The sequence below is a fragment of the Lactuca serriola genome, chromosome 5 (assembly GCF_051521515.1).
Source record: "Lactuca serriola cultivar US96UC23 chromosome 5, Lser_US96UC23_V15, whole genome shotgun sequence".
NCBI lineage: Eukaryota > Viridiplantae > Streptophyta > Magnoliopsida > Asterales > Asteraceae > Lactuca > Lactuca serriola.
In genome coordinates, this window is record NC_136412.1 from 350,169,205 (window position 1) to 350,192,193 (window position 22,989).

General features: G+C 38.7%; 1 protein-coding gene across 3 annotated transcripts; it reads left to right on the plus strand.

The window, feature by feature from the left end:
• Positions 1–20,424: 20,424 nt before the first annotated feature.
• On the plus strand, positions 20,425–22,733 carry LOC145055556 (uncharacterized). 3 transcript variants are annotated; one of them, XM_079003919.1, is made up of 7 exons: positions 20,425–20,634; positions 20,872–21,264; positions 21,367–21,609; positions 21,682–21,792; positions 21,932–22,030; positions 22,169–22,358; positions 22,461–22,733. In XM_079003919.1, the coding sequence occupies exons 3-6, from the start codon at positions 21,565–21,567 to the stop codon at positions 22,238–22,240; spliced, it is 327 nt and encodes a 108-aa protein (XP_078860045.1). In that variant the 5' UTR covers positions 20,425–20,634; positions 20,872–21,264; positions 21,367–21,564; the 3' UTR covers positions 22,241–22,358; positions 22,461–22,733. The 3 variants fall into 3 exon arrangements, 2 of the variants coding, with proteins under 2 accessions (XP_078860045.1, XP_078860046.1); XM_079003920.1 differs by having other exon boundaries at positions 20,430–20,634; positions 22,102–22,358; XR_013685212.1 differs by having other exon boundaries at positions 20,431–20,634; positions 21,367–21,504; positions 22,102–22,358.
• Positions 22,734–22,989: the final 256 nt, after the last annotated feature.

The following is a 22,989-nucleotide window of genomic DNA, read 5'->3' on the forward strand; positions in this document are numbered from 1 at the left end:
CTTGACAAAATCGGCGACTAGTATCATTCTAGAAAAGGGCTAGCCGATTTCATGAAGTGTAGATTTCTCTCAAGTTATTCCAAGTGTATTTGGTGTTGTGTGAACCATTTGAGGTGTCACACTTGGGGCACTAGGCACTCAAGCTTCATGAAGACTTTCTACATCTAAGAGGTATGTATTCTATCTTGTTACACTCATTGTTTTGTATGCTAGATTAGGATAATACCTTGGAAGTTCTTATTTGCATGTATAATAGAGAAAACATAGATCCAAGGTATTTAGGGTTGCATGTACACTTAGGAGTGTTAGAATGCTCAAAACCCAACAAATAGTTCCTCGTGAAACTTATTCCCATTAAGGTCGATTAATATGTTTTTCATACGATGGCTAACAGGTACAAACTTGCCACTAGAAACTTCGACTAATAAAGCATTATCTAGTCTATTAACAGGCAAGGCTAGTTTTCTACCAAACTCATGCGAAATAAAGGAGTAGTTGGCTCCAGAATCAAACAAAATTTGAGCAGGTAATTCGTTTACGAGAAAGGTACCTGAAGCGACATCAGCTTCATCTTTCGCAGCCTCAAGTGTCATCTGGAAGGCTCTCGCCTTCGGCTTTGGTGGAATGTTGGGCTTAGCTGCCTCCTTCTTCTTCGGACAGTCTTTCAAAATATGCCCCTCTTCATTACAACCAAAACACATCCTTTTGTTGTTCGGACACTCATTGGAAAAATGCCCAATTTTTCTGCACTTGTAGCAGGTTACATCCTCACTACATTTCCTAAAGTGCTTTTTCTTACACTTATCACACCATTTCGCTTCGCCTTCTTTTCCTCCACCAAACTTTTTCGAATCAGATTTCGAAAATTTGCTTTTCTTACCGGAACCAGATGTTCCCTCAAACTTTCTCTTCTCACCAACCTCAACCTTGTCGGTGGTTCTCCCCTTAATCATGTTCTCAACAGACTTGACATCCTAGATAGCCGCCTCTAGAGTATGTGCCTAACGTACTGGCACCTCGTACTCCCATGGAAGTCCCTACGCATACCGGTCCACCTTTGTCAGCTCATCTGGAACGATGCGCAAAACAAACTCCATCTTATTTGTAAAGTTATTAGTGTATTCATCAACTGACATGCTGCCTTTCGTCAATGCCAAAAACTTATTCTCCAACTCCAACAAATTTTGAGCCGAGCAGAACTTGCGCTTGAACTGCACCAAGAACTCTGTCCATGACAATTGCAGTGGCTCATTAGGGCTTAACGTCTTCCCTAGAGTGTTCCACCAACGAACGGCTCCACCTCGGAATTGACGCACTGCATAGATAGTTTGCAACTTGCCTCTGCAGCCACAAGTCATGAAGGCTAACCCCATTTCAGAGATCCAATCCATAACTCCAATCGGATCCTCCTTTCCATTGAAGGTTGATGGTTTGCAAGTTAGAAAGTCCTTGTACTTGCATCCCATTCCATCATTCCTTCCATCATGGTTGTTTTGCCTAACTATTGGTGGGTTGGCTTGACTAACAGACCCACTGAAGTTTCCACCTTCCGAGTGCCCTTGATTTAATTCGGGCTCTTCCACACGAATTGACAGTTCTTCATGATTCTGTTGAAGCAACCGCCTAGTCTCCTCCATCTGACAATCCAACATTGTTTGAATCATCATTTGCACACCAGCCATGGTTATTGGCTCAGGTGCTGCTACTACGACATGTATTTTCTCAATCACTGGTGGTTGATTCCTGTTTTCATCAGCATTTCCAACTCCACTTCTTGTTCTCACCATTTTTAATCTATACACCGAATAAGGTGAAATTAGATCCTCATTCACGATAGATATTCAAATCATCCTTATCACCCCGAAACGTTTACATGCTAGTTCTAATATCGTAGACGCACGCTTAGAATCTTACACACATAAAGTTTCTAGATCCGGTCGGCAACCGACCATAGATCCGAACAAATAATATCATATATGGCAATATATAACATTTAGCACATAAAGCATTATAGGCAAGTTTCCTAAAATAAACTAGTGCTCGTGTCTAAAATATCACAGACACACATCTCCAAATTTCAGTTAGCATTCTAAGTTTAAGTCTAGAAATCCTACAAATTCCTAGTTCACTTAAACTAATGCTCTGATACCAACTGTGACATCCCCAAAATCTCGGCCATAAAAGACCGATTTTTCATTTATGCTTTTAAAATAATTTCAGAGTAAATCCTTTTGATTCGAAAGAGTTGCGGAATTTGTTCCCAAAAACAAAACGTGATAAAACAATGTTTACTAAAGCATTTCATAAAAGAAATGTATTTTCATTATATAATCAAAACTCGGGATGTCATGTTCCGATACAGACCATAAAGCATAAACGATAACATTACAAGTCATTCAGAAAATATATAAATATACAGACTTGTAAAAAAAACAACTTGATGGTTCATCCATCTTATGCCCTTGCGCCACTTCCTGTAATACAAATAAAACTAAGTGGGTCAGGCTTGGGAGCCTGGTGAGCATATAGGGTTTTCAACCCACAATAAATAATAATATTTAATTCCAACAACCAACAATAACCCAATTACCCATTCCCGTTATTCTCACTTTACATCTCTAAGACAACTGACATAAGGTACCAAGTCTAAGAATATTTCATCAGGGCGACAACACATGCTTCGGGGGTTCCTCATCAATATAAGTCAAATAAGGCAACCATGAGGGGGATGGAGTACAGTGAATGAACACCCAAGTTCATTAACACCTACAGGTGGCGAACCTGCTAGTGTTCCACATGACTGTCTAGAATAGTCTGTGGTCGTCATCTAAACTCCGCTAGATGAATGAATCAAAACAACAACGAGGCCTCTCATCTGTTTATTACACACCAACTATCTACCCATGTTCTACCCAACATATTAGTAGATTAAAATATACATTTTTATACATAGTTTAAAAACATGTATAGCATGCTTTAATCAATACGTATTCCACATAACAGATGAGGCACACACACATAACACGTATTTCATAGAGAATAAATCATATCTATGAGATAGAAGAAAGTGAATACACATTCACACACATAACCACAAAATTATACACATAACACGTATTTCGTATAAAATACTTTATAATTATGCGTTAGAAGAAAGTAACTACACACTCACGCATATAAACAACAATATACTTAATACACTCAAACCATACTTGTATTATTATCATGTTTATGAAAGGTAGTATACACTCACATGATCAGAAGATGATCAGACAACACTACGGCTTGCAGAAGTAGTAATCCTCAGTAGATCTGGAAGATCTCTACAAAAATCGAACTTCTCGCGGGCAGAGCTTCGGCTCGGAATCACACTTCTCGGGATCCCGGGAGCGTGAAACTTCCTTCTTAATTTGGATATGAGATCCGGGGTGTCGGGATGGCTTCGGGAGTTTACGCACAGAGCTTCGGCACAAAAAGGAGAAGAAATGATCAAAAATACCCGGAACCCTCGCCTCCTATTTATAGGAGGCTGAGGCCTCGCAGTACGCTGGGCGTACTGCCTTACGCGGGGCGTAGGCCTCCGAATGCGTCACTACATGTGTCATCCGAAGAACTCGAGTGCGAGGTGCGTCATGCTTCGTGGTACGTTGGGCATACTTCGGATCAGATATACATCCGAATTAAAGATTAAATTTAAATACAAATTATTTAATAAACTTCGGAAATTCATATATTCTTCATACGAACTCCGTTTTCGACGTTCTTTATATCCACACGTAGGTGAGACTAAGCTCTACAACTCTCGTTTAGACTCCGTCGGCTAATTTTGATTTTATTTTTATTAATTATTTTTAATAGGCCGGGACAGAAAAATTTCGTTATAAATTCATAACTTCTTCGTTTGACATCCGTTCTCGCCTAACTTTTCATCGTTTCGATACCAACAACGAGATCTTTGATTCTCGTTTAGATCGATTCGACTAAAAACCGCTCGATCTCAAATCGAGTATTTCGGGCTGCATACCGCTAAGTCGAAACTTCATAAAATCATAACTTCCTCATACGAAGTCAGATTTGGGCGTTCTTTATATATTCGGAAACCTCATTTCAACTACTACAACATTATCCAAAGATATCAAGTTTATTTTACACTTAAATTTTGATGCTCATTTTATTCTTAATTAATCAAACCACATAATTAAGCAATGAAGCACAAAACACATAATACTCAATAATACACTTTTATTATTTGAAAATGGGTTACAAAGGTTAACCTAGACTATTACATCAATGAAAATGCGTAGTCTGGAAATGCGGGCGTTACATGAAAGGGGTGAGGGTTTATTGGATCTCATACATACCGATGTATGTGGACCCTTTAGATCTACCACAAATCATGGGAACCGCTTCTATGTGACTTTTACCGATGATTATAGTAGATATGGGTATATCTACTTAATCAAGCACAAGTCAAAAACGTTTGAAAGGTTCAAAGAATTCATACATGAAGTGGAGAATTAATTGGGCAGGAAAATCAAGATGCTTCGATCCGATCGAGGAGGTTAGTACCTAAGTCTTGAATTCCATGACTATCTCAAGGAATGCGGAATAGTTTCGCAATTTACGTCACCTAGGACACCGAAGTTGAATGGTGTGGCAGAAAGGCGTAATCGAACCTTGTTGGACATGGTTCGTTCAATGATGAGTCGCGCTTCACTACCTATCTCATTCTGGGGATATGCCTTAGAGACTGTCGCCCATATCCTTAACCGACTCCCTACAAAGAAGGTTGCCAAAACACCTCACGAGATGTGGACAGAGAAATCTTCCTCGTTGGCACATATCAAAGTTTGGGTTGTGAAGTTTTCGTAAGACGAGAGACTCACGACAAACTCGAACCTCGTAGTAAGCGATGTATTTTCATCGGCTACCTGCAGAAATCCTTTGGATATCTCTTCTATAGACCGAGTGACAATGTTGTCTTCGTTGCGAGGAGAAGGGTTTTCCAAGATCGAGAACTCATAAGTCAAGGAGACAGTGGGAGGCAAATCGATCTTGAAGAGATTCAAGAGTCGAGTGATGAAGGAACCTCCACCGCTGGCAATCAACCCGAGGAGGAAACTCCAGTTGAACCTATTGACCAATCCTTACCTCTTAGACGTTCCGAAAGAGTTAGAGTTCAACCCCAGTTGTATGGTTTTCATATTACTACCGAAGGGGACACGTATATTAGTGATAGTACACTAATAAATCTAGATGAAGCTAATTGTTATAAGGAAGCCATGGCTGTGACAACCCGAAATTTCTAGTTTACATTCTTCATTTTTATCAAAGTTAGCTTCGTTTTGCCATTTTATAATGAAGTCTCGAGTCTAAAAGAGCACTTAAGGTTTAGTATAATTGAAATACACGTCGGAGGATGGATTAGTTTGGGTGTAGCATTGGAAAAACGAGCCAAACACACCAAACCAGGTGTGTGCGGCCGCACATTAGTGTGTGCGGCCAGCCAGCCGCACACAGGCCAACCACACACACCTCCAACCGCACACACCCTCCTATATATACTATCCTTGGTCATTTTGATCATTTCTTACACTCTTACCAAGCTAGGACTCGAAAATCCTCTCAAGTATCATCCGGAAAGGTAACATCTTTCACCAAGAACACCAAGAACACCATGTTTTCTGGCAGCACACTCTTCTGGCAGCACACCTAGCCGCGCACATGGCTGTACACACGTGCTGGCAGCACACCTGGACGCACACATGGCCACACACACACATATAGTGTGTATTCAGGCCATACACTCTCTTGTATAGCCTTTTAACCCTTCGTACAATCATTTATGGTTGTAACACTTCAATATAAGTGTTTACTAGTCCCAAATGTGGTCCCAATTCAATAGTTAGTTGTTCATAACACTAATTATATTCATATATGTATCAATATGTGCTAAATAGGATTCGCGTGTGTACTCAAGTCACCACTTGATACTTAGCAACAGATCCAACATTGTCATCAGAACCACTCACTACAGGTGAGTTCATACCCCTGAATGAACCTTTTAAATGTTTTTACATGTTTTATAGGGGGGGATGCAAGTTAAACATGCCAGTTATCATATCAATCACATGTGATTGATGAACCGCATGCACAAGATTTTACCACATTGTACACTGTTTTACCGAGTAGGATTCTACAATGGTTTTCAAAAAGGTATTCAATTGTTTCAAAACTCTTACATATACTGTTTTATCTAAATTCATTTTAAACTGGTTTATAAAGGTCCAAAGATTTCTAAAGCTTTTCTAACTTATTTTACCAAAGAATACCAATTGTGATTTTCCCTGAGTATAAAGGTTTTTCCAAGGTTTTCATCAAAATTCCCTTTTCACGACGTATAATTTTACTTGTTAGTTACTGGTGCTCCGCTTTCATTTATTTTAAACTCCTACTTGATAACGCATCCACTTCGTGATACGCTTATACCTGTTATTGCCTCTATTTCGCTTATACTTGTTAGACGCTTTTACTTCACCAGTTGGGTATTTTAGGAACCATAAACAACCTTGTGTGAAGAACTAAAAGGATCCTTGTTGATATACCTACAACTATAGAGGGTATACTCCCAATGTTATATATAATAAGGATCCCATAGGCTAAGAATGTGTAGTTTCGCTCTACTTCCTTTTCCTCGTTGGGATGTGGATATAGAGTAGTATCACATATTCGAAGGCCTATCGGATCTAAGCTATATATGATTTGTATACCCTGTGTAATCGTAGCAGGACTCGATATGGATCATCCAGTGAAATGCTAATAATCTCTTAGGATTCTTTAGACATTTCCATTCTCGCACGAACCCTGTAGACAACCCTATCCACTTCAGTACTCGGTAGAAAAGTTGATTCAGACCCAGAAGAGGTTCATTGAGAAGATTTCCTGTTCAGAAGTAAATGAAATGGGTTGAGACTATTGAATTCACCAAGTGCCTATATCTTCTTAGGGACATCGGTGAGAAATTCGCCTAAACTTCTGAGATTTCCAGTCATCCATCATGAAGTGATGACACCCAGAGTTGGATTCGGAAGTAAGGCGGAGAAGAGATTCAATATTTCCATGTGAGGAGAGAACCCTAGGTAACTACCCGAAGGAGACCAACGCCGATACCGGTCAAAGATACGAGGCAGACAGAGGGAGCCAGTACATGGAACCCGAGAAGTGTCTTTTCCTCGTGTTCGTCGCGCTAATACACCCATAAAATAATACCAATTAGTGAGTTAGTGGTTACACTACTCACGCTATGTGTTAGGTAAAATTGTCGTTTCCCGTTGCCAGTTACACGATTAGAGTGGATCCCCACACCTCTATTGAGAGTATGTAGCCATAAGTCTTCATAAGCCTCTCTTTCCGCGGTGTTCGTTCCGAACTGTTCTCAAATCTTTCCAGACCGGAGAGTGAAACCTTTCCCAGTATAAAGGTAACTTAGTAGGAACGACTCCCACCTTATGGCCTTTTTCCGATACTCATACTCCTACCTTGTACACCAAGACTACATCATAGGGATGTAGGTCGACACTTAGACAACCAGTACCCGAGGCACGGGAAAAATTTATGCCTATTACAGTCAGGACAGATATGTCCAGGGTTAGCCATCGTCTCTCATAATCTTGTATTCCTTTCCATGTAGGAAAACCATGCCACCAAAGAAGCGTAACCATTCCACAAGCAAGAAACCTACTCTCTTATTCGATGAAGCTACGTTCCAAGCTGCAGTCTCAGCAGCCGTAGCAGCTGTCATGGCTCACCTAAATGCTAATAACGCCAATGTTAGCAAGGTGCCTATCGGGATTTCCGATCCTAGCAATGGACAGCAGCAACCAACACCTTCATACCCAGTCACCCAAGAACCTCAACCAAATCCACTAAAGAGAAAACTCAAGATTGAGGAGGGAAGTACCTCGGCTCAAGGACCTTCCGAAGGGCAACGAGCTAAGATAGCTAACACCCCTGTCAATCCTTCCCTCCTGACTTCAAGAAGACCATACCTAGGAAACCTCCCCCACTGCAGTAAGTGCAGCTACCATCATCATGATGTTTGTCGGGAACTCTATTGTGCTAGATGCCACATGAAGGGGCATACTACTCGTGTATGCAGAACCCCGGTGGAGCGTATTGCATCAATCACCAATGTGATGACCGACCCAGTTTGTCGTCTATGTGGTGAGATTGGACACTTCAAAAGGGATTGCCCAACTGAAGGAAACAACAAAGACACAGGACGAGCCTAACTCTACTGCTTAAGGAGAAGCATCAAGGAACCCGGTAGATTTTTGGTATGTCTCTCAATCTCAGATAACTAACGCAAAATATTAAAAGACTAATTCAAATGTAAATACTTCCCCATTAAGGCGAAAGTCGCAGCACTGTTATAAAATTTAAAATTCATTAGGTAAAACTATAATGGCTAAACGTATGTGTTATAACCATGTATAGTTAAGATGGATAGACCTAGAGTGAGTGAATGTCGCCTCATTTCCTGTTCCTCGTTTGGTTGTGGATTTAGGGCGGAGTCGCTCAGTCAACAGTCCTCCCCACCGTAATTATACATGACAAGTATATGTTAGGCGATTATAGAAATGCCTCGTTAGAATCCATTCATGAAAAGATACTCTACTCAGAAACACTTAGAACACTTTATAGTTCCGCGTCGACTCTATCGGTCCAAGCATCCGCGGCAGTGATACATAGGACGAAACCCGAAAACGCCTAGAACTTGTGTGCCTGATCGGCGCATGACTCTATCGATACTCATCTTATATCACGTCGAAGTGTGCCAACTTCAACGATTCTATCGATCATGGTTGACGTAGTGCAACCATGTGTACATCCCAAGTGCTGTGTAAAGAGAACTTTCTCCGTAGCCACGTCGGCAAATAGAGGTTCTTCCGAACCTAAGCTTAATACGAATAATCAAACCTAATACGATCCGTCAATTGTCCCTCTTACCTCAAACCTTCCGAAGTACCCAAGAGAAGGGTACCGCGCGCTGCCGACCGACCTCTCTTAGTCATATGGAAACTGAAGCGAAAGACACTGCAAGACACTTCAGAAGACAATGACCATCCGAAGCCTACTCCGTAGAATTCCCCAGAAAGACCCTTCGCACCTTGCACATCAGGTTCGTGAACCTAGAGATTAGAATTCATAAGGAATGACCACTATAACCAGGTATGTGCGTAAAGGTGGAATATAATTGAGATAAAAAAAGATTTAAGGTGTGTGTTTCCTCCCTACTCCCTGTTCCTCGTTGGGTTGTGGGTTTGGGGTGGAGTCGCACAGCTGAACAACCTGCCGACCTCAATTACATACGGCTTGCATACACCAAGTATTAGTGGTTAAGCCAAGTATGAGCTCTACCACGAGCCTCATAGTAAAGCCCTTCATCCTATTCCATACAATAGGAGCTGGAACCAAGAGAACCGCTGCGGGTTGAGCTACTATAATGATCACAAATCCGAAATTTGTTGTCATACCGGTTAAGCCCACATAGTAGCAAACACCCTCAGTTAGTAAAGAGATTAAAGATCCGAGTGATGGGAACCTATACTCACTAGATTTGACTTAGACCGGGAAAACTCAGAACCTTCGGAAGAGTAGTTGCAGTAGATGCTCGCACTACTCAGACACTTCGTCCTCCCTGTTACCAACGAGTAGTGCCTATAACCCTCCACCTTTTCGCATGGAGGAAATCGTCGTCACCCTGTAGACGATAGACTTCATTCTCCGAAGTAAACACTAGGATACCGAGAACCACATGATAACCTCCACAGCTAGGAATACTTGATCAAAGTCCGAACGTAGTTGCATTCAGCCTCATGACTCGGATCCCGAAGAGATTATAGACTTGACATAAGCCTTGGTGTTAGTCGAGGGGTTAAGCAGGAGCACACGCTTTCCGCACCAGAATAAACCAACGCCTTGGGAATTAGGGTGTGTCATACGAGATTCATTGGACTATCAAGTGTTCCACGAATACTATTTCACGCAAAAATAGTAGAACCACTTTCCAAGGTAGTCCAACACTCGTCTGGTGAAACCCTATCTCCCTGACCCCGAGGGTTCCCGTTAGAAATACCTCAAGCATCATAAGTGTAGATTCATTTTGCACGAGCTTGAGATAGACACTCTACAGCAAACAGAAAACCGTAGTCACACAACCCATCTGATGATCTAGAAAGACTCTAAAAGCCAATTGATAGGAAAACGCGAAACCAAGGACAATTTGAGCTTCCTAAGAACCAACCTGAAGGACTACACTACCAGTATGAGAGAGAACGTTAGGAACTTCGGAATGGCAATCACGCCAGTGGCGATCTTGCCATAGAAGTACACTATGTTCTAAGTACTAAAAAGCTCTACCCTTCCGAGAGCTTAGGACCATATGAGAATCCTCATGGAGATTTGGTCCAACCCTCGTCAGACCACTACTACTTTCGGATATTCCACAAGCTTCATACCAGATCGATCCACTTCTTAGACTTGATATGTGTTTACCCGACGTCACTCTTCGTATCCCACTCATGTTGATAGCAACCATTGAGAACCCTAACCTCGTAGATACACCAGTCAGAACCCACTAACTACACGAGACGGAATCCGCATCCCGTAGGTGAAGGTTTGTTGAAATGACAAACACATACTAGAGTTCACTTGGGAATGCGAGGACAAACAAAATAGGAAGTACCCTCCTGCCTCTATCATTCATACCTACCTCCTTACCTAAACCTGAATTTCGGGACGAAATTCCCTCTAACGGGGGGATGATGTGACAACCCGAAATTTGTAGTTTACATTCTTCATTTTTATCAAAGTTAGCTTCGTTTTGCCATTTTATAATGAAGTCTCGAGTCTAAAAGAGCGCTTAAGGTTTAGTATAATTAAAATACGCGTCGGAGGATGGATTAGTTTAGGTGTAGCATTGGAAAAACGAGTCAAACACACCAAACCAGGTGTGTGCAGCCGCACACTAGTGTGTGCGGCCAGCCAGCCGCACACAGGCCAACCACACACACCTCCAACCACACACACTCTCCTATATATACTATCCTTGGTCATTTTGATCATTTCTTACACTCTTACCAAGCTAGGACTCGAAAATCCTCTCAAGTATCATCCGTAAAGGTAACATCTTTCACCAAGAACACCAAGAACACCATGTTTTCTGGCAGCACACTCTTCAGGCAACACACCTGGCTGCACACATGGCCGCACACACGTGCTGGCAGCACACCTGGCCACACACACACATATAGTGTGTATTCAGGCCATACACTCTCTTGTATAGCCTTTTAACCCTTCGTACAATCATTTATGGTTGTAACACTTCAATATAAGTGTTTACTAGTCCCAAATGTGGTCCCAATTCAATAGTTAGTTGTTCATAACACTAATTATATTCATATATGTATCAATATGTGCTAAATAGGATTCGCGTGTGTACTCAAGTCACCACTTGATACTTAGCAACAGATCCAACATTGTCATCAGAACCACTCACTACAGGTGAGTTCATACCCCTGAATGAACCTTTTAAATGTTTTTACATGTTTTATAGGGGGGAATGCAAGTTAAACATGCCAGTTATCATATCAATCACATGTGATTGATGACCCGCATGCACAAGATTTTACCACACTGTACACTGTTTTACCGAGTAGGATACTATAATGGTTTTCAAAAAGGTATTCAATTGTTTCAAAACTCTTACTTATACTGTTTTATCTAAATTCATTTTAAACTGGTTTATAAAGGTCCAAAGATTTCTAAAGCTTTTCTAACTTATTTTACCAAAGAATACCAATTGTGATTTTCCCTGAGTATAAAGGTTTTTCCAAGGTTTTCATCAAAATTCCCTTTTCTCGACGTATACTTTTACTTGTTAGTTACTGGTGCTCCGCTTTCATTTATTTTAAACTCCTACTTGATAACTCATCCACTTCGTGATACGCTTATACCTGTTATTGCCTCTATTTCGCTTATACTTGTATTCGCTTATACTTGTTAGACGCTTTTACTTCACCAGTTGTCGTTTCCACTTCGTGATACACTTATACTTGGTACACTTACACTTCACAAATCGGTTGTTCCACACTTTACGATTTCTCACCACGATTCGGTTATTCCACACTGTACGATTTCATACCACAATTCCGTTATTCCACACTGTACCATTACACACCACAATGATACGTTTCCACTTGATACACACTCAGTCGTAGTTAGATGTATGTCTGCGCTTGTATAGGTACATATAAATAATGATTGAAGTACTTAGGAAGGTTCGTCCGCCCTATTTCCTTTTCTTCGTTGAGATGTGGTCTGGTGGGATCGGATGGCCGTCCGAAGGTCGTTTGGTTCATTAGTTATATATTATGTATACGAGTATAGACGTACAGGTATGCTCTAGTCAGTTCAGTTATGAGTCTCTACCTCTAGTTCAACACTTACATTAGAAACCCACTACCCACTAGAAACCCACTACCTACTGTTTGGAAGTCACTACCCACTATTTGGGATGCATCTTCGGGACATGGCCTTCTTCGTCGTCTAGTTGGTAACCAGAGTCTCCTGTAGGGAGAGCGGACATTGTGTGTATAGATCTATACGGGATTAACACCCCTGCACCCTGACTGCTAGCTACAGTCCACGGCCCATCAAGCCAAGGGGTGACAAATGTCATATTTTATAGACGCTTGTAGGGCGTCTGGTACTCTAGTGTCGGTTAGTATGGTTACGATTATCCCGGGTTACCTTATAATTCATGGCCTTAAGGTAACGGTATTTCACCAGCAATTTACACTCTATGTTGGTAACTCATTCTTAGAGTCACACTGTTTTTGACCTTGCAAGTTGTATCTTTCATTTGATATTGTCTGCGGTCTATATTCTCTGTTTTTGACCTTGCAAGTTGTATCTTTCATTTGATACTGTATGTGGTCTATATTCTCTGTTTTTGACCTTGCAAGATGTATCTTTCATTTGATACTATCTGTGGTCTGTATTCAATGTTTTAGACCTTACCAGCTGTACCTTTCATTTGGTATCTTCTGGGGTCTGTGTCTCCTTTTGGTAGACTGAGCCAGGCGTTTCGTTCATTCGATACTCTCCTGGAGTCTAGGATTCCTTTGCCTTAGTCAGCAGTCCTCACTGCTGAGGCATATGGTATTTCCCTGATTCTTTTTGCTTTCTTTAATAATCAAATTCAGTATTTTGATAATGATAGCGATTAAGGGAAAACTACTTTTACCACACTAACTCCGTCCAGTCTTCGTAGAAGACTGCTTTTATTAAAGAAAATATAGGATTTTCTGGAAAGAACTCTAGTACACTGTAAATTCTTAAACTACTACATTATAAAGTTATTCGAATAAAATGTCACTAAATACTTATGAACTCACCAGCATTTGTAAAAAATGCTGATACTCGCTTTTCAAATAACTTGTATTCTTAGGTCAGCATTAGATAGGTACATCCCCAGAGCTGTTGATGAAGATGGCTTAGTACCATGCTGTATTTATTATATTTCCTTGTATTACTTTGATACCCTGTAATGTAAACCATGAAAAATTATTACTATTAATGCAATGTTTTGTTGTACTTTGATTACTATGATACATGTGTTGTGATACTTGACATGACGTCATCCACCCCAGAACGTTTCCGCCGTTCCGGTTTTGGGGTGTGGCAATGGCAGGCCCGGAGTCTATAAAATGGAAAGAGACAATGGACAACGAGATTCAATCCATGTATGACAACCAAGTTTGGAAGTTAGTTGACAATGTGCCCGGACGTAAGACAGTTGGGTGCAAATGGATCTTCAAGAAGAAGACCGACATGGATGGGAATATGCACACGTACAAGGTGCGATTGGTTGCGAAGGGCTTTACTCAAACTCCCGGAGTTGACTATGATAAGACCTTCTCACCAGTTGCGAAGATAAAATCTATAAGGGTGATGCTAGCTATTGTCGCATTTCATGATTATGAGATATGGAAAATGGATGTCAAGACCGCCTTCCTGAATGGGAAGTTGGCTGAGGATGTTTACATGGCTCAGCCAGAGGGTTTTGTCGATCCGAAGCATGCCAATAGAGTGTGCAAGCTTAATAAGTCCATTTATGGACTTAAGCAAGCGTCTCGCAGATGGAATCTTTGCTTTGATGAGAAAGTCAAAGAGTTTGGATTTGTACGAAGCGAAGATGAATCATGTGTATATGTCAAAGCCAGTGGGAGTCTAGTTAGCTTCCTCGTTTTGTATGTCGATGACATACTGCTCATAGGAAATGACGTCCCGACTCTACAGGAGGTAAAGTCCTGGCTCGGGAAGTGCTTCGTTATAAAGGACCTCGGAGAGGCTTCCTATATTTTGGGAATAAGGATAGTCAGAGAAAGAAGTAAGAGACTAATAGGACTTAGTCAGAATACTTACTTGGATAAGGTACTAAAACGTTTTAGTATGGAAAACTCGAAGAAGGGAGAACTACCGATACAAAGTAATGCCAAGTTGAGTAAGACTCAAAGTCCGAGTACCAAAGCCGAGATAGCTGAGATGAGCCGAGTACCCTACGCTTCCGTAGTTGGCTCAATCATGTACGCTATGACTTGTACTCGCCCTGATGTGGCCTTTGCTTTGAGCATGGTCAGTAGATATCAAGGGAACCCTGACAGAGCTCATTGAATTGCAGTCAAGAATATACTTAAGTACGTTCGGAGGACCAAGGAATGGTTCTTATACCTCGGAGGGAGTGATGACTTAAAGGTGCGAGGGTATAGTGACGCCAGCTTCCAGACCGACAGGGACAACTACCGTTCGCAGTCGGGCTGGGTCTTTACCCTTAATGGAGGAGCAGTGACTTGGAAAAGTTCCAAACAAGAGACTGTAGCTAATTCAACGTGCGAATTAGAATACATTACAGCGAGCGAAGCGTCAAAGGAGGCGATGTGGTTGAAGAACTTCATTGGTGACCTTGGAGTTGTGCCTGCTATAAAAGAGCCTATGGAAATTTTCTGTGATAATGAGGGAGTGGTTGCCTTGACCAAGGAACCGAGGGATCATGGTAGATCTCGACATATCGACAGAAAATATCACTTTATTAGACATCGAGTAGAAGAAGGACATCTCGTAGTGAAGAGGGTATCGTCAGAGGATAACCCAGCAGATCCGCTTACGAAGGGACTGAGTAGGGTTAAGCATTTGTAGCACGCTAGGAGCATTAGGCTGAAAGACGATATTAGTTTAGATTAGATAGTTTTGAAACATGTAATAGATAAATGTAATTGACATTTGGTGATTAAATAAAAGAGTATTATTTATAAGTAAAGTTACTGTCTTATGTTAATTGTTTAACTATTGTTTCACTTTGCATGTTTTGACTTCCTGAATAGTTAAGTTATTAAGAATAATCAAATTATTCGAATAATCCACAATCGTTCATATGTTGGAAGTAGGTATGAATGAAGATTGTTATGAATTGGTGTGTAGATTGTCTAAAAGAGTATTATACATAGAAAAGGTTTGCTACAACGTTCATGAGTGCTTATGAATAAGTTTTGAGCATTGGAATAAACCCGCGCTTGCTAGAATCACTTCATGGAATGAGATACAAGTGATCGCAAGACGATAATATCATATAGTCTTAAAACCAATATATGGTTTATTTTTTATTAATTGGTTGTGCATTAATAATGCGAAACCACATCAGTAAATTGATGTCATAAAACGCATTGTTGTGTATGATTGATTAGTAAATAATAAATGCATATAAGTCGAAGTTTATCTGTTACTTTTATCCTAAGAGAATAAAAGCGATATCACGACCGCTCGATGATTTTGATTTGACTTATGTGTCGGGCCCGGTCAGGACTGAATTGATGTGTTCAATTAAGTTCTATGTCAAATGAGTCTGAGATCGAGAAACCAAATGATGGACAATAAGTTCCATAAGATTGTCCGCATAATATCTAAACAGAGGATTGTATGATCCCTTATCTAAAGGACAAGAGATTGTAAGATCAGAGTTGACAACGTCTTTGAGAGCTACGATTGCTAATCGGTTTGTGCTTGCATATATAGTTACTAGACTTATCCAAGTGGGAGACTGTTGGATTAGTGTCTAAGGCTGTAACTATATTTGGTAAGTACTTGACTCGGTTGTGCATGGTCCTTTTGGGTTGCCTTCACCATAGCAACTTGACAGGATGATTTGTTAAGAGAGAAAAAATATTATTGTTAATATATTATGAGAATAATATATTAAATGGATAATAATATTATTTGATTAATATAAGTCATATATTAATTAAGAATTAATTTGGTGACTTAAAGAGGTTAATTGAATAAAGGGGCATAAACTGTCAACTGTGTGATAGTTGTGTTTTGGGCTATGTATCCTTATGTGTGATGGAGTGGACGAAATTTAGGGTTAGGGAACCTTAAATTCGTCCAAGCCTAGCATCTAGGAGGATCTTGGATCGCTTAGGGCCTAAGTTATTCAATTAGGGTTAAAGGTGAAACCCTAGTATCCCATAGTATAAATAGACCCCTAGGGTGAGGGAAATTGACACTCATGCAAGGCAAGGAACCCTAGGGTCGATTTCTCACCCTCTCCCCTCTCTCTCAATATCATCCTCTTGCTAGTTGGTGTTTGTAAGCCATTAGAGGAGTGACAATTGTGACTCTAAGCTCTAAGGAGAAGAAGAATCAAGCAAGTAATATAAGGTATTGTTCTAGATCCAATTACATATGATTTGATTCAATTGTTTACATTAAATATAGTATTGTAAGTCTTGGATTCAACGCATGTTCAATTAGAGAAATCTAGATCCAAGCATTAGGGTTTACATGTGCCCATAGGAAATTCTTATGGCTCAAACTCATCAGTATCATCCAAATGTTGACCCCCAACGCGGTTTACAAGATGGTAGCTTTCGAGATGATCTGTCGAGCCAATGGTATCATCCCATACTTCTTCGTCTTCAAGTGCTTTTCCAGTTTGGGGCCACCGGCGACAAATATACATTATCTGCTCACCGTGGAGGTCACAACCATGATCCTAATAACAAGACGTCGAAAAACTAGCAGGAGAAGTGGTTGTGGGTCAACCAGGAGCTACTCGGTCAGGAGTACCACCACGGAAATACTTTTTTCGTACGTTACCTCGAAAATATTTCCTCACAATCAAGCCATTGCCAAATTCTTGAGGACTCTTCAGGTGGATGGCAATGAGTATTCGGAGGTCTTGCTTGCCGGAGTCGGGATGAGTCCGAGTTAGCATGCCTGTGGTAAAATGTCGGTTTTCTTCACCATGTCCAACGGTAATATTGATATTTCCTTACTCCTCCCGCCTTTTTTTCTTTAAAATAAACTCATGACTGGCTGCCATGCTTTCAGGTACTGAGTGCTCTGTTTCCATGGATTTTGTCCTCCGGAAGCGGTACCAGGGGAAGTTGGAGCATCGTGTGGTGGACCTGCATAAGACCCTTCCACCACCTCTCCGTCTCAGCCTTCCTTCGACTTTGGTGGCGCGGCTGCTAGGTAGTTCCTCTACGACGGAGAGTAGGCCAACTCCGAATGTCTCCTTGTATACTTCTCTAGTCTCTCGACCTTCAGAGGATCCCTTAACACTAGTACAAAGATGACCTATGGTCACACTTTTGTCAAAACCGCCCAGCCACACTTTTGACTAAAACTGTGTCTAAAGGTTATTGCTAAAATTCTGCCATTGTTGTAGTGACATTTTAATTTGTATTTCATGACCATTAGTAATATAGTTGAAACATTTAGACACGTTCAAACATAACAAATGTGACAATTATTAGTCACACCGGAAAAATAAGGCCAAATGTCACCATCCGCCACATGTTTGTCAGGTATATGGAAAAACTTTGTGATGGTTTTTATAAGAGACAATATATTATTATATGGTCACATGAAACAAATGTGTATGTGGCTGTATCATGGAGCAAATATTGACATTTGAATGCAACATAACTAAAAGGCAATATATGGTCACATTAATTATTTGTGTGTCCATACGATAACATTTATTACACACTGATTAAGAGCAACCAAACAAGTAACTATAAGTATTTTATGGTCATGTTTAGTGTATTATGTGTCTAAAAATAAACATTTTTCATGATAAAAGAAAAAAAAATGTATAACTATAAGTATGTTATAGTCACAGTGAAACATGTTATGTGTGGCTAAAAGGTAAATCATGTTCGTGAAAAAAGAAAATACTTGTAACTATAAATAATTTATTGTGACTTTTTACAATTTGGTGTATGTATAAAAGTAAAATATAGTCATCATTAACGTAAAAAATTGATTGTAAGTATTTAATTGTCACTGATTAAATTATTAGGTGTGTAAAAGCAAAAAAACAAAAAAAATCTTTTGTTAAATATAAAACATATGACTATGAGTATTTTATTGCCAATTTTTAGAACACATAGTCATGATTTAATCTCTTATGCTTGTTTAATAGTTAACAATAGTCATGATACAAGAAAAAATATATATATGACTGTTAGTATTTTGTGGACATTTATTTATTTCATATGTGTGATTACAAGTAAAAAATATTAATAATCATAAAAAAAACATGTGACTTTTAGTATTCTACAACCATGTTGAAATGGGACTCAAAGGGCTATGGAGGCTGAGAATGAGAGGATAAAGGTTCACAATGTTGTTTAAACAGGGTCAAAACCCTAAATTTTAGGGTTTGTCCCCTGCGTGCATACAACCTGCGTATGAGAAGTATGCCCAACATACTACAAGTCTTCCAAAATGGCAAAACTGCCCCTAGGGACCAAATCTACAAGGTATTTACATACCAAGGGTTAAAATGAAAAGTACATTGAATTGGGTGTTACAGTTGTGATTCAACCATAGTCTTTCATATTAAAGTCACAAAAACTGTCCAGCATAGCATGACACTAAGTGCCCTACATTTCACATAGATAGCAAGGGGTTATCCTAGTTAGATAACATACTCGTACTCTAATAATACCTCTACCTTACCATACAAAGAATATACGATGTCACCTATGGTATAGTAAGAAGACCCACCTGGATAGTAGAACCTAATAATCACATCTACACCCTCACTCCTTGTACCGATTATACCCACGAACACTTTGTCATAAAACAAAGGTCACACTTCAAAAAACAACCCAACTCCTTCAAGTATTACCAAAGGCCAACCGATCAAAAGTCAACGGTCAACGAAGTTAATAGACATCGTGGTGAACTCTTGGCCACTCCGTGGCCAAGTCAGGACAAATCAATCACGATGCAGAGCAACACCACGTTGTGGGCCTTATACCATACCGACGTTAGATTCGACCAAAATTGAAATTTAGTTTGGTTTACGACTAAACGATCAGAATTCATATTTATTATATATTAGGAATGAACATTTAGACCCACCGAACCGACCCTATACCATACCGACATCAGATTCGACCAAGATTTTAATCCATGGTTCAGTTCCCAATTCTTCATTTCTCATTCGACCGGTTCGAGACGAATGAATGTATAAATAAACAAGTTTTAAAATTAAAAAATATTACATTTTTTGAAGTATAGCTTCATGTTTGCAGCGGAGGATCGGTGTGTGAAAGTTGATCTTGAACCTTCAATTGCAATTTCTATGGACTTACTTGAAAATTTGAAGTTACTTAAGGGAGTGAATTATATATTGTACAATAATAATAATAATAACAACAATAATAAATAATCAGCCAACAGAATTTTTGGATATCCCGCCATGGAAATTGTATAGCCGCCACAAATTTTGAATGGATCATCTTTGTGGCCTAACCTACCAAGTTCAACCAATGTGTACCCAATCGGATCCTTCTTGAAACGTAAAAATTGGTATTAGGCGATTAAGTCCAAATTTTTTTTTATTATTTATCCCAATTTACATATATGATAAAAATAGTTTTTGTATTTATGATTACTAACAAACACCACTACTTAAGACCCAATTTTATTAACTTTAGAGAAATGTAACAAGTTACCCTCACAATATATAAAAAATTTATGAATCTTAAATTTTTAATTGCATTCTTAACTTGAATGATAAAAATAGTTTTTGTATTTATGATTACTAACAAACACCACTACTTAAGACCAAAGGGGGGGGGGGGGGAGAGGGTTATGGATAAACGGTTATTAACAAACATCACTACTAAAAGCAACAAAAATCGTTTGAGGAGGATATAATTAACTCTAGGGACAATTAGAAAATAATATCAATACCCTCTTTAATATATATATAGTAAAATAATAGAAAAAATTAAATGGTGTATGCTAATGTAAAGTAAATATCTACGAGGACCAAAATGTATTGTTTACTAAATTTGTAGATGCCAGTGATTCAGAATCGATTGAGCGATGATTAGATCAAATCTAGGACGATCCGAAACAATTTTAATTCTCTTTTTCGGCTCCAAAATCGCTTTAGGGTTCAGAAAAGATCGCAAACAAAATTCAAGAATGTGTTTAGTCTCCAAATCAGCTACAAGGGTTCTTCTACCAAGATTTGTTCTTTATTCAATTGTAAGTCTCAACGAATGCTAACTTTAATCTTCTGTTTTTGTATGCTTAAAAATGCTACTGACATAGTTTTATGCCATTTCGAAAATTATTTTTTCAACACCAGGTGTGCTTGTTGCACACCGGTTGTTCGATGAAAAGCCTAAATCAAAAATTTATATTAAATATCATTGTATGGTATCTTATTCCTTAATGACATACTAATATAACTTGTATGATATTTTTTCATGTTTAATTAAGCATTATGGAAGGAGAAAACACATTGATTGAAGATGTGCCTATATTGGAAATGGAGGAGGAGGACCAATATGATGGATCTGATCTAGATGATTCAGAACATGAAGACAGATCTGATTACACTTCTAGTAATTCCGATAGCAACACAGAGACTACAAATAAAACAAGGAAGAGGGGATTGACTCGATTGCCAAAGTTACGGACCGAACATACAAATTCTAGTGGAAGAAAAAAACATGTAAAGTTTGATGAATTTGGAAGGTTTGCATGGAAGTATAGATCACAACTACCTAGTTATCTAGGAGACCTAGTACGGGAAAGGGTAGGAGTTAGTGTTTTCAACTGGAAGAAGGTAACAAAAGAAGTCAAAGGAAAAAACTATGGGAAGAGATAACGGTAAAAATGTTTTTTTTATATGTAGCCCATATGTTATTGTTATTCTCCAATGCAATTTCATTCATGATTTAACGCCTAACATATTAGTTATTCGTATTTTAGCGTTTTTATGAAATTGAAGATAGTCCTAGAACCAAAGGATCTTCAAAAGAACAAATTGCGGACCTAAAGTTTGAACTACAAAATGAGAGACTTGAGCTTCAGAAAAAAGATGAAGAACTTAAAGCATTGTCAACAAAGGTGAGAGAACAAGATAAAACACTAAAGCTAGTTTTAATTCATTTTGAATCACTAGGAACTATGATACCAAATCTAACATCTCATCCGAATCAGTCACCAACACAAGTAAGTGAATTGTTATTGTTTTTGCAAAATGCATTTATTGCATAAATTGACCCGTTTCCTTCAATTTTGTAGGTCTTTTCAGTGGACAAGAATGTTGAATCTCATGTCACTCCTGTTACTAATACTATCATAGAGAAAGCACCTATCACAGATAAAACATTGACAAATGAACCAGTTACACGAGTAAGTAATTATTTGACAAATTCATTGATTTTAAAATTTTTTGTGGTACTTTGTAAGTAATTATTTGAAAATTTCATTGATTTTAATATTTTTGTAGTATTTTCTGATTTCCATATATTATTGAATTATTGTTTTCTAGATAATGACAAAAACCAACAAAATAATCGTTGAATCTAAGAGTGTGACCACAAATTTACATCCAAAAACAAAAGATACTCATTCACCAAAAATCCAACAGGTATGTATTTTAAAATGCAAATATAAATATATGTTTATTCTTTTTTATCTAAATATGTGCAATCATTGTAGACAATGAGGACGATGAAGTGCATTCTATAATATCCAAATAACAGAAGCAACGTTGCTTATGGTACAGTTTACATATCTTCAGAAAGACAAGCCATTCATGGAGTTCCACTTCAAGACGACTGCTATAAAGTATAATTGATGAAGTGGTAAAGGGAGCTGCATTTTTACCATATCAAAACGGTGATATCAAAACAGTTGAGGAGGCACATAAAACTTTTGTTGCATGGCCAAAATATCTTGTCAAATGTGATGAAAAGGTTTGTTTCTTCTATTAACTACTTTATGCATTAAACTTTTTTCCTTTGGAAATTAGTCTTTTAAATTATTAGTTATTCAATTTTGGTTCAATGTTGCTACAGATACAACTTATGAGATCCACTCAAGATGATGTATGTAAAAGCTCCAAGAAGCAAAAAAAAAAGTTTTATAACAAGAGATAGCATTGGCAAGCATACAAGGAGCACTTTCAACAAGACTAAACAAATCTAGTTTTTGGTTTATGCCTTTTTTCATTTCTTTAGCATATTTAAGTAAACTTGTTTTGATTACAAGGATTCTTACCTTTTAACTAGGGAAATTATAAATGATAATTTTCATTTGAATTATTATTAATATTGATCTTTTTTTTGTCATTTCACATTGTCCATTTATGGTTATATTTATTTAACATTGTTTTTTATTCCATGTGTCTATAATAATTTTACCATCATGTTCTATTATGTTTTTTCACTAAAATGTATATAATTGTTACTTTACAAAAAAATATGTCGTGTGACTAAAGGGTTAACAATAGTCATGATAGAAACTCAATATGCGTCTACAAGTGTTTTACACAGGGGCGGATCTATAATGGTGCACGGGGTTGCAACGGCAACTACTAGATTTTTT

What these genes read in the sequence shown, in the direction of transcription:
- LOC145055556 (XM_079003919.1), top strand. Translation starts at nt 21,565, where the DNA reads ATGATACCAAATCTAACATCTCATCCGAATCAGTCACCAACACAA. An exon ending in CGAATCAGTCACCAACACAA is followed by an intron (nt 21,610 to 21,681) that starts GTAAGTGAATTG and finishes TCAATTTTGTAG; the next exon opens with GTCTTTTCAGTGGACAAGAA. An exon ending in CAAATGAACCAGTTACACGA is followed by an intron (nt 21,793 to 21,931) that starts GTAAGTAATTAT and finishes ATTGTTTTCTAG; the next exon opens with ATAATGACAAAAACCAACAA.